The 12,823-nt window shown below is 45.6% G+C and overlaps 1 protein-coding gene across 11 annotated transcripts in view; it reads right to left on the minus strand.

Annotated features, from left to right (window-relative positions):
• Positions 1–12,823, minus strand: part of PACS2 (phosphofurin acidic cluster sorting protein 2) — an 82,745-nt gene that overhangs the window by 19,376 nt on the left and 50,546 nt on the right. For 7 of the 11 annotated variants that reach the window (XM_080406761.1, XM_080406760.1, XM_080406759.1 and 4 more), the window contains 6 exons: positions 12,432–12,536; positions 10,849–10,955; positions 9,979–10,133; positions 6,460–6,570; positions 4,290–4,398; positions 2,312–2,344 (listed from right to left, as the gene is read on the minus strand). In XM_080406761.1, the coding sequence (XP_080262887.1) occupies positions 2,312–2,344; positions 4,290–4,398; positions 6,460–6,570; positions 9,979–10,133; positions 10,849–10,955; positions 12,432–12,536 (620 nt within the window). The remainder of the gene's footprint in view (positions 1–2,311; positions 2,345–4,289; positions 4,399–6,459; positions 6,571–9,978; positions 10,134–10,848; positions 10,956–12,431; positions 12,537–12,823) is intronic. The other 4 variants (XM_080406757.1, XM_080406764.1, XM_080406763.1 and 1 more) reach the window with 1 other exon arrangement.

Below are 12,823 nucleotides of genomic sequence, written 5' to 3' on the forward strand. Positions count from 1 at the left end.
TGATCTTCCCCAATTCTTGTCCTTCAGGATCCCAAAATATTAATCCAGAATCCTTTCACCTTCCTAACGGTCTCCCTCCCATTCCTCCTACCGCAACCCTGCAACTAAAATATCCCCTGTCCCAGGAACGGCAGCTCCCCTGCACCGCCTAGGCTGCACAGATTCCCAGGCTGCAGAGGTTTTTCCCCCCAGCCATGCCCAGGGCGCTGGTTTTATCCATAGGGCTTCCGAAGGCCCTGGTATCTCAGTTACAGTTTAAAGCCAGACCTGACCCTGGTTTGTGATTTTTAACACTGTTATTGATACTTCATCTCTGTAATTCTGGGGAGGAAAAAAAAAATAATAAAATCCGGTGGAAACCGAAAACCAGACCTATGCAGAGAGGCTAGAAAGAAAATATTTAACTGGAGTGGGAAGTTGTCTAATTACTATTTTTTGCTTGGGCAAAATCCATCCATCTGCAATCAGTTCTTCAAAGGCAAACTGTCCAGAAATGGACTTGCAGGCTCCCTCCCTACCCCAAGAAATCAATTCAGATTGAACAAAAGACAAAGAGCCAGATTTCTATGGTTTAGGACTCTTACAAAGGAGAAGCAGGCATCTCACCAGGACAAATAATAACCTCTCTCGCCTCTGGGCCAAAGCACAAACTACGCCGCAAAGCGCTCTGACATTACAGTAAGAGGGACTGAATAATCACCGAGAGCAGTTATGCCAGTTACTAGCCTTTCAGTAAGACTTCCTTTAAAATTTAAGCAACCCAAACCAGTTGCTGGGAAATGACCCAGCCCTCACCCTGACAAGTGAGCAATGCGTTCATTTCCAAAAGCCAAGCTGCTCCCTAGGTTCGTGCAAGGGCTATCCAGAAGCTGTATGACATGAGCTGTGCTGGACGCTGAATTACAGTGGGTGACACCAGCCCAGGTTCACAGAACTGATAAGCAATCCAGCTACGCTGGGAACAGGCGTCTGTCAAGTCTCAGATCTCAAATACCGCAGGATTTCATTCAAGAAAGCAATGCAGAGAGATATCAGCATCAATGAAACACCCCTCCTAGTGAGAGGCCCACCTCTGCCACCACAGTCTTAGCTCCCCAGGTGTTGACTGGACTGCAGTGTTTCTTGACAATTCAGCAACCAGTAACTCTCCCAGTGCGCACAAAGTCAGTCACCCAGTGTAACGCAGAGGAGCTGAAATGGCAATTCATTTCCTTCCTGAACCCCTTCCTCATTGCCAGCCCCCTTGATTTCAGGTAAGGTCAGCAGATGCTCCAAAAGAACGGGATTAAGCTTTCGCACCATTGCAGCCCATCACAGGCAATACATGCGCCAACCTTTTGCCATGACAAACAGAACAAGGCTACGGGAAGGAGAGCGGAGGTAAGTCAAGATAGGGATAGCTGGCAATAAAGTTATAAAGCAGCTCACCACATACAGCTACGTCCTAAAGACTGGCTTGGCTTTCCTTGGACCGCTACGGCTTGTTTAACAGAGCAAATGCTAGGTTACTGGGAGCTTTGAATTGCAATGAAATTGTAGGCAGCACTGCTGTTTCTACATGGATCACTGCCTTGAAAGCTGGCCTTGGCGAAGACGTTCACCTCTGCTCTCAAGGGAGAGGGAGTTGCAGTACCTTCATGAACTGAGGGCAAAATAAACAATGTCCAATAATCAAATGATTTGTAGCGGGGGAACCTGCAGAGCAAGGGGGTCTTGGAGGCAGCTCAGAGAGCATAACTCCACTGCTAGCATACATCTGCCTTCTCTTTCTTAAGCTCCGTGAAGTCCCATGCATTTGGGATAGCCTGCCAGTAAGAGCCCAGTCCTCAGTTTTCATATTACAGGGAGAAGATTTGCTGGTCTGCACTCAGGCACTGCACAGCTGAACCCCAACCTGAGCCACTGAGTGCCACTTACAGCGCTCCAGTTCCAACAGATGGGAACTGAAAAGCCTTTGGTCAGTCCTGATTCTTTTAGAGCCATGCTATATCCTCTGATGACTAGGAAGAAGGGAAAAAACCACCCCTTCCTCCTCCGTGTTTTACTGCTCAAAGCTTCTCTCTCAATAACCCCTTAATTCCCATTCAATCTACATCCTGGGAAGCTGTATCTGTGGTCCAAAGGCAGAGCAGTCATTTTCAACAACGTGTTCTATCAGCAGATGCCATAATTTCAAAGCAGCAAGCAGAAATTAACTTAAAGCACAAACTGTGCATCCCAGACCTGCAAGAACTGTTAAACAAGGCACAAAAGACCAGTTCATGGGGAAAGAGATGGGAGACGGGAGAGGGAACCTAAAAGGAACCGATACCTTATGGTAAAATCAAAATGAAAGCTCTTTTTCCTTTTCAGAAAGCAACCAAAGAGAAAGATAAATATGTTATTATACTTACAACAAAGTGATGCATTCATTTAGATACCGCTAATGGAGACACATTTCTGTGTTGTTTTCCACAATACCCTCCCTAAGTTGCTGCCAATGACAGAGAATTGCATTTCTAAAGAAAGCCACGGAGATAACTGGCCATCAGTCCATGGGAGAGCTTGTCCTCTCACTCACTCTCCAGTTTGCTGGCAGGGTACTTAGCTGAAAGTAGAAGCTATTTTAAAGCGGACACAACAGAGATACTAAAAGACTGCAGGCTACGCCATGAGTATGACAGTCTCTGCAATCTCTCTTCCAACAGAGATTCTTCGGCAGGGTTTGAGACTGGTTTAAACCTATTAACAGCTTCAGGCATGGCACCACCAAGTCCAAAGAGTCTAAAATCCAAATGGATCAGACCAGCTTGGTACAGCAGTCATGCACACTGCTGGGAGGGCTAAGTGCATGTGTTGCTGAAATACATTTCAGATGTTTTTCAACAGAGTATCAAATTGATCTTTCTGGGCACATTAGAAAACGATTTAATGTGTGTTAATGACAAAAAAGAACCTGTAACGGAATGGAGAAGGCAGTGGAGACCAACGCAGAACCCAGCAACTGAAAGGGTGCAGAGAAAGAACAAGGCAGCCATCAGAAGGGGTTCACACTGCACTAGGGGTGCCTGAACTCCCTACTGGTATCTAAGGTGAGTCGTCACACAAACACGTTAAAAGATCAAAAGTAAGAGCTTCGAGTACTCTGTGGTTCTCCAGACTTCACCTTTTTCAGGTTAACATTACAGAAGTTCACAAATACATGAAGAGTATCCACTCTTTTTAAGGGACTAGTCAGTCTGGAAATACTTTTCCTAGGAGAGCATGAAGAACAGGCTAAATTTTACTGAATCATTTCTGCAAAATAACGTAGAGCAGACACAGGAATGGAAAAGCAACATACGATGAGCATTTCCAAAAAGAGAGGAAAAAAAAGTGACTCTACCTACATCTTTAATCCCTCCCAGCTCTTATGCCAAGGAGGCACCAATCAGAGAAAATGTCCAAAAAAGTCCAAAAATGAAAGATCAGATATAACATGCGAAGGCTAGTAATTAACAACTAACATCATCCATGCCTCATAGGAGATTGCTAGTCCCTAACTGAGAAAAATCATGAGCTTAGCGTTCGTCCTGCTCTCAGAAATTACTCAGATGTGAGCTGGAGTCTATTAGTTTCCTCTGTGCCTCAGCAACAATGCATCTCCTACCCCTCAGTGACAGTTGTTGCTCTTCGTGGACCACAGCCACATGAGGCTCTACATACTTCTGAACCTTGTTTTCAGACGCCAATCCTCCCTCCTACAGGCCGCTTATCCCTTAGGACAAGTTGCAATAAAACCTGGTGAATGTCAGCCCACCCCAATAGGAGTCCAGGTAGCCTGCAACTGCCAATCAACAAGAATTTTGTCTCTCCTGAGGGAAGCTCTGCTATTTACACTCCAAAAATAATGGGTTTCGGATCCCTCCACACTGATGTAAAAAGGCCAGGTCTCATGAAAGATATTTTTGGGAAGAATACCACAATCTGGTCTTACACACCTAAGGGGTCTCTGTGGCAAGGGAGAGGTCTCTGGTAAGAGATCTCTGGAATCTAAGCAGCTATCATCTGTCCACCCCCCATCCTGCCTAGTCCCCACTTCCCCAGACCTCTCATACCTTCAAAGAAATACTGCACTTAAAAGTAACCGCACTGCTGTAGATTCAGTGTTACCTACGTGGGACACATCACTGGGCACAGGCTACCGTAAGGCTCCCAAGGTGGTTGCAGCTTGGAGTGATTTTAAGGCTGCTGGCACACAAGATGAGAAAAGCACTTTCCTTTCAACCTGATGTTTGCTCTGGAAAGTCAATATTACGTTAGTGACATACCTTTTCTGCTTGTATGTCAGCATCGCTTCAGCAATGGGCAACTGGTGTGCACAGTTTGCCCCTGCTATATACTGTGTTATCCGGGAGACAACATCAGGCGTTTCTGGAACTGCAGTAGAACAAAGAGAGAAAACAATTTAAGTGACTTCTCAAACCATCACCAGCACTGTCCTCCATTTGCTCAGCCAAGCAGCTGACGGTACCCAGCCAGCTCCATCTGAACTGCACCTTCCAAAGGAAGCTCTGAGCACGGTCCAGCTGCCTGACCAAAAGCAAACATCCTGCAAGAGCACCAAGGTAAAAACATTAGGAAGGCACACTAGATACACAGACATCTGTACGCAGCGTTACCGACTCTATTATGGTTATTTTGTATTCGTTAAATTGCTTTTCTTTGAAAATGTGTACCTGCCCAGAGTCACCTTCAGACGTTTTTGTACCTTGACTGTACATATCTGCTGATGAAAGTGCCTAGCCACCTCTCCCAGGGTCTTGGCGAGCTGCTCTGCTCTCACTGGCATTTGAGTTATCTGATGTGCTAAAAAACTCGTGGCTGTGCTGAGTTAACGGAAAAGACAGAGCCACGCAAGGGTTGGGAGAACGCAACGGATCACGTGTGTAGTGCCAAGTATGCTTCAGATCTGTGAGACTGTGTTTGATTCAAGTTGACAGGAAGACATTTCCTAAATGCCTTCCATTTTTCTTTGGTTTCAAGCAAAGAGCCTCAACTGTGACATCAAGGGACCACAAGTGACCTTCACCAGGGTCTTCCATACCTTAACAGCATTTTAACCGAGACTCGTTGAATCAGAACAGTGAACTGTGAAGAGCTATGATTCTTTGCCAGATCTTCTTATGCCATCATGGGTTTTCTGTGCAGTTCTCACTGCAGATGAAAACGGAGAATTCTACAAGATCTGGACTGCACAAAAATGAGGCTGCATTTATTTGTCTGCATGCTATAAGAAAACAAGGGCTGCAGCGTACAGCCAACTAAAGAACAGATATGGCTCAAGCTGGATTTCGATAGTTAATGAAGTATTCCCAACCCAGCCACAAAAAATCAGGTCTGTATTGACATTTGTCTGCATTTTCAAGAGCAGGAAAGAATTAAAAGAAACCAGTTTCAGACACCTGTTCTTCCACGGGCTTAGAGTCAAGGAAAAACGTAGGCTGGGTGGCACACTAGGAGATCTCCAGTGCAGCCTCCTGCTCCCAGTAGGGCTAACTTCACCTTCAGAACAGGCTGCCCAGGGTCTTGTCCAGCCAAGTCCTCACCTGCTGGAAAAGGCTCTGAACAATCACCTGTGAAGAGGTGTCTCTCTCCTCCTCTCATGGCTAGAGGGCTTCCACGAGCATCCTGGCAGACCTCAGGCACTCTGCAATTCCAACAGGAGAACCACACTGCAACCTCCCCACGCACACAGTGCTCTGAAACCACCAAAACTTTTCCCTTCTAGTGAAATTTCTGTATGATATACGCTGCCATGAAAGAATCCCTTCTTGGTCAAGTCTCAAGCTTCCACGTAGCCCTAAATGTCAAATGCAAATCCTCCTTTCTCCTGTTTCTTTCCGTTCTTGAAGGAACGGATGGAAAAGTGGTAAGCATTAATATTTTAAGCAAATTAGTACTTTAACACACGGTAAGGCTTTATCCTGACCTAGAACAGGCTCAGATCAGAATAGGAACTTGTTGATCTGACCTAGGGCAGCTCCCATTTGTTACAACACTGGTGAAGAACAAAACTCTTTTTAAATAAGAAAGATCCTGCCAGCAGACTTGAGAAATGTCAAGGTCATTCTCACGTGTAACTGACAGAAGTTCATTTCCAGTTTTCCACATCTTTGAGGCTGGACAGATTCTGAAGGGCCAAAGAAAGCAATATACTGAACTTGGTAGCGAGACCTCCACATCAAAGAACAGAGCTGAGAGCTAGGTAAAAACAGCGTGACTCCGAGGCAGCTAGCACCTCTGGGAGCCAACAACTGTTTGCAAACCACCATGTGGAGGACATACAAAGGTCAGCATCTGAAAAGGGAACGCGGTGGAGCAAGGAGAAAAGAAGAAAAAAAAAATTTGTCTGCTTCCTCTTGTATTTACTTGACCTTTGCTAAAATTACTCATTCAAGCCTTTCATCCCACACAGGCCAGACAGACACATGGTCTTACCAGTGGTCTGTGCTTCAAGTTTGTTGAACAGATCTCTCCAGGCTAGATCTTGGAAGAAGTTGTTGTATCTATAATCTACAGACCCCAGATACTTGGCCACTGGATGAGAGCCTAAGAAAGAAAGGAAAACATGATAGTAGTTCTTCCCAGCACTGAACACAAGTGTGTTTTTTATCGGTGAGAAATTAAATTCCAAAATCAAAACTACACTAGAAACCCCACAAATAAATTTCTTCAATTAAACCCAAGTAATTTAGTCCATCTTATCTCTACAAGAGCATGCAAAAAGACTTCCCAGCAGAGAGACTACTTGAACACCACTGCTATCTTTCAGTGACACCTCCCCCTTTCCCCAGCCAACTTAAATCTTAAAAAGCCAAAGAAAACAGGACTGGGAAACTGCTGAGGAAAGAAATGATTTGGAAGACACAGAGGCCCTATGGCTCCCCACTTCAGCCTCTCAGTTTTGCAAACTGCGTCCCCAGCAGCCTTTCCTGCCCACAGGCTGCAGCGCGCACACCACGGCCAGGTCACCTCTGCCAAGAGGAGTCGGGCCCCCTCCTCCAAACACCAGTCACACACCACAGCTGCTTCGCAATAGTAAGAAGAGGCAATTGTCCCCAGCCAGGGAAAACAACCCAGGGAGGCTTGTTTAACCGGTGGAGAAGGGCTACAACAAGTTCAATAAATAGGCTGTAACTAAAGACAGAAGGCAGAGTCCAAGGATTACCGTCCCCACTGAATGTTGGCATATGCGTCAGGTCCCTGCTTGCTCTAGCTATGCCTTATGGCTGCTCTGTGAGCATGGACAGACCTCTTTGCAGAAAGTTTGTGTCTCCTGCCTCCAGCTTGCAGCCCCGGATGGAGACTTGACTTCATACTTAGACTGAACAGAAGAGGGAAGGCATTTAAGTGACAAACTCTGCCCTGGGAGGTGGCAAAAATTTGCCACCTTCATTTTAGGCCACGTGTGTCCCCAAACCAGACAATCTGCTCTCGCAACTACCTCTCCAGTTTTTCTACACAGGAGAAAAGGTGTGCCAGGATTGCACTTTCCAGCCACCATATTTCAGCCATACTCTGCAGGAGTCCTGTAACATTTACCATCAGCCATGAAGTAGTCCCAGAGTTCCTCCTAATCATCTTCTTTTCATCCTTCCTGCATACCAAATCCTCACATCAAGCCACACTTCCAGAGATTGCATCAGCTGGTAACTGGTAATGTGACAATTCCTTCCAAAAAGACCTCAGTTGCTTAACTATACTCACTATCCTCCAGTAAAGCTCATGGTGGAAAACCTCCCAGTGTCTTTTCTCAGTCCTCCAAACCAGTGCTGGTTTCCAGATTTCCAGGAAAGGTTCAAGCAGAAGGTCTCTCTGAGCTCCCCTCATCGTCATTAGAGACTGGAGCCTAAGTTCCTCCTGGACCCTCCTGATCATGGCTACTTTCAAACCCATCATTTCTTTTGCAGTGGAGTTTTCAACAGTGCACGCGGAACAGCTCTGCACCGTGCACTGAAGCAGCTTTCCCACATTCTGGGGAAACGTATCACACACGGCAGACGCAGTTGGGAACAAGTGCTAAATACGAGCACTCCCAAGAAGCTCTATCCATGGGAGCTAAATAAAATGCTAAAAAACCCCAAACAGCCAAAATAACCCCCAACCTTATTTTCTATGTTATTTACCCCTTTTCGGTTGTTTAATACACTGGTTTGGCCATCAGAGGAGTCTTTCAGCCATAGAATTAGAGGCACGAAGCAGGACCGAACCTCCCAGTACAGGTGCTTACAGACACTAAGCATTCCTCATCGTTAACAGACCACTGTAGGCTGACTCTTCTGTCATTGCAGCGTGCCGTTGTGGACTAACAAGGTAAAGCACTTTTGAAAAAACTCCACCATTCCCATTTCAAAGGTGCTGCTAACAGCCGAAAGTCTTTTTCCTTTAAGACGTTTATGGCATGGTCACTATTTTGTCTTGGGTGCTTTTTCAATTGTCAGAAAAGAGAGATTGCTCCTTAGTCACTTTAATGAACTGCCAGAAAGCTGGCCAGAAATAAGCACTTGATCTGGTCAGGAAATACTGCAGCCTTCTATGGGAAAGGCCCTGTTAGAGAAGTTTCTATATTTAAAGTACATTTGAAAAGCATTCACAGTTCTGAACCAGGTCCATTATCAGAGTGCTTTGTTCTTTCTTTTTTTTTTTAATTACAAAAGAAAGTTTTAAGATTAAAAAAACAACCCAAAACCACACTAGCTCAATCTTGTGTTTCACTTTCAAAGAGAGAATGTTTTCAGACGATTAAAGACTGCAGGACAGAAAACTCTTCTGAGGCTGAGAGACAGTCAGCATGTGAGGACCGAAGTCCTCAGTCACACAGGCTCTCATTCAAAGCACATTTAACCCTGCAGAAATATTTCTTTTTGTTTTTACCCCCTAAAGGGCTCTCTCCTCTTCCTGCCAACCACTTTGGAAACAAAATGCCTCCTCCTTACAGAAGGATCCAGCTCTCTTCCTCTGCCTTTTTCATTTGACTTCTGCAAATCGCACCACTGAATTGACAGCCTAACCCCCTACTGTTCATGGTGCCAGGCAGCAGCTTCTGACCCCTACAGCAACCGCCATCAGCTGATCCCAAACCTAGAAGACCAGAAAAATACAGAGAAAAAGTGTTTTTCAAATTTTTGGTTGCCTACACCACTTAAGTGCCCTGTTCACACAATCCAAGCCTCTGAACTAGACCAGCTTCTGGCATCACACCCTTGGAACACCAACGTTGCCCAGATGCCCCTGCCCACAAGCATCAGTGACCAGCTGGCTTCCCAAGGCCTCACTGCTACGACATTCCTCACATTTCTGACTACGAGATCCCTAACATTATTATCAGTTGACTCTACTCAACACAAGTGATCCAAGCTGGATAACTTTCCAGCCAGGCAGGCTTGTTGAGCTGCTGGAAGGGCAGAAAAAGTGCTGGAAAACTGAGGGAAAAACCCAAGAACAGCGCAGAGGAAAGGTCAAAAGATACACGTAATTTGAATAATTTGAACTCTCAGCAGTTTCAGAGCCTTTAAAAATTTTTTTTCAACCCTCCCTCCTCCATAAACATTTTTTGTATCAGCCTCAGGGAGGCCAGAACAGTCACTGCTTTGGGAAACACAGTGCCCAATGAATTCAAGATTTCAGCCAGAGAAAAGGCTTCTAGAACATTATTCTATGTATTCAATGTACCATGATAAAAGGATACGTAAGAGCCGCCCCATGCGGGGAGGAAGTACTCAACCTCTTCCTTCAAATGAAAGGTTTACAAGCAGACTCTGGCATCAGGAACGTAAAGATGAAATTCACTCACGCAAGAGCAGTAACACAAGCATTACACAACACTCTAACAGCATGACATTTGCCTCATTTAACAGCCATATACCTAGCTGAAGCTTTCAGGAAGGCTGCTCCTGAGGGAACACATCACATTTAATCCATTCATCTTTCTATGAAGAAAAATAGTTCCTTATTTACCTAGAGGGATGATCAAAAATCTCATGTAGCCGAGCCAGTCTGGGGTTTTGTGAGACAGCTGCTCTACAAAGAGCCTCAATACAGCGCTGAGGTAATTCTGGGCTCCAGCCACTGCGATTTTAATTGGGTTTGGAGGCTGTGAATTGCAGTTACAGCTAAACAGAAAAAGAGGAAACATTCGTAACTGTGCTTCCAACCAGGTATTTCAGAATAAGTTAAGAAAACCCACTTGGATAACAACAACCACAGCAGAAGAGAGCTTGCTCAACACACGAGGCAACATCACAATAATTAGCAGCAGCTTGAAACATTATTAATAGAACGCAACATTGTTCAGTACTTTCCAAATTGGTCTCCTTGGTCCTTGTTTCACACATTTTGATAATCTAAAGGGCTGGAATCAACTCTCTGGATTAGGATGTACCTATTGCAACTAACTGCTGTGTCAGAGAACATACTCGGGTACACACGGCCCTCAGCAGGTATCTAGGGAATGCCCTGAGGAATTAATCGGGGGTGGGGGGGTGGGTGTACGCACCAAAAACTTGCCTACTAGCTTCGTATGTTTTACTGGTTATTAGATCTGACTTATGAGGTAGCCTCCAAAGCACAATCTTTTAAAATCACTCGTGTCGATGAAAGGAGGCTTGTACCACAACACACGGCAGAACAGCAACAACTCTGCAGGGCTGGCGAGTGCTGAAGAGCCACACAACTCTGACTTCAGGAGAGTACATCGGGGAGAAGTATTGGAAGCGAGAAGTATTTCTCAGCTATTGGATGGAAAACTCCCTGGGCACTGGGGCACAGGAGTTTAGAGGCTTTTAGAGCTGAGACTCAACAAACAACACAAGCAAGGTGAGAACTTACTATCTCTGTATCCTGGAGACAATAGTGCTGAAAGCTGCCTGAATATCAGCTGAGGAGCATGTGCAGACCACTGGCAAGGTATGCTTTTGCAAGACATCTGATAGGTACTGAGGAGAGAATAGAACATTTTATAGTCCTTTTTTTGGTACAGTTTGTCATAAGAAGAGAATCTTCCTCCCCCAGCCTCCTAGGTATTCTCACACCCAAGCATAGGCACTCTCCCCATATCCAATTTGTAAGTGATACTGCTAATTCTCAAATACCTCATTCTTGTGCATCAGCCAAAGGAAAGCTCTTCCCCTAGAAAAATGGAAACGTTGCACCTTCGCAACACACACCAACACTATATCCAAAACATGATGACAACTCTAGAACAGTAGGGGGTTTATGGCTGCAGAAAGCAGGGCAGCAGCAGGCCACTCACCTAGCAGACAACACCGGGTGTAAGAACAAATGCTGCCTACTTGCCAGCTTCTGGAACTGCAATTGCATTTCTCTCCAATTTCAGGACTTAAACGCAGTGTTCTACCAACCCTCAAGCTCTGAAAAAGGGAAGGGTGCTACCAACACACATGTTCCTCATAAGAGACTGTTTCCCCTCCATGCAGCTAACAAGAAATGAGTGAACAGAACACCCCAGGTACAGGTGGACACTTTCAAATTCTGCACCGCTAATCTATACATCCCAGCCAACGCTTCATGTCCTCTGATACTGCAGGCACAACCTGCTAAAACTACTGGAAGATGACCTACAATGCTTTCCGTCCGTCTCTAGAAGGCATTTTTTTCATCTTCAAGTAAAGAACAACCAGAACCAGCTGGTATTTTTGCGCTCTCAGATATCAAGACCCTAGTCCTTCCAGAAGCAGAAAGCCAAACCAGACAATGTAGCTCCATGAGCCTGGCACAAGTTCTACAGGCAACAGTCACCCAGTACAAATTTATTGGTCCTCTTCCACACGTACTTTGCTGCTTTCTCAGACCAAGGTTCCAAAGTGAACAACATTTTTTCCAAGCCATAACAAACCACCCCATGTTGCCAGCATAAGAAAGCACTGCTCAGGGTTCTTCTTAACACAGCCCTCACTCAGAACAGATGGGGTGACATACCTGCAGTCAGGAATCACAAGTGTGTCTGCAAGACAACAGAACTGACCTGAAATATGTTCTCCTGTGTTCACCACCTGTGCCTAGAAATCTCAGCCTAAACCACAGGTCAGTCCTCCCTACTTCCTTTGTCCCAGTCTACCACAGTTGAGAAGTAGGCTCTTCAATGCAAGGGTCTAGCTATTCCCAGCGTGCTGCTAAACAGAAGGAATGGCATTTTGTAGAAGAGAAAAAAACCTCTCTGGAAAGACACAGGCGGCAAAACTTTACAAGATCCACAGCATCTCCTCTGGTCAAACGAAATCCAATCTGTAGGCACCGAACACTCAGTATGCTGCCAGCCCCCACGCACCACCACTGCTCTTCCAACCAAGCAGCAGAACCTACTTGGTTAGCGGTAGAGCTCAAGGCCTGTCCATTCCTGAGGAGGAACAGTGAAGGAGAACTGTGCTTCAGGTAACGTCTCCTGCCTTTACCTGGCCTTGCCAGTCAGAAGTATTGACAAGAATAATGTTTTCTGGCAGCTGGTCATCGGAAACCAGGATGTGATTTAGTTGGTCATACACTGTTTTCCTGGGGATCTGGAAATAAAGACAGAGAGGAGAGAACAGTAGCAGATGTCAGCTCTAATCGTCACGCCACCAGCTCCAGGTCTCACAATTCACGAGAGCTGGCTGTGCATGGCTGGCCAGTGCTTGGTCACCCCATCAGCAAAGGCACACCTGCAAGCCACGCCGGCTGCTGGGACTGACACTTGTCAGCTTCTTTGATACTGCAGTATTCTGCCGGCTCCTCTATTAAGCTAGCTTGGTTTTGTTGGCCATTACTCCTTCTGCCATGCACTTTCACTTACATAACTTCATACCAA

This window comes from Falco punctatus (assembly GCF_963210335.1).
Source record: "Falco punctatus genome assembly, chromosome: 11".
Classification (NCBI taxonomy): domain Eukaryota; kingdom Metazoa; phylum Chordata; class Aves; order Falconiformes; family Falconidae; genus Falco; species Falco punctatus.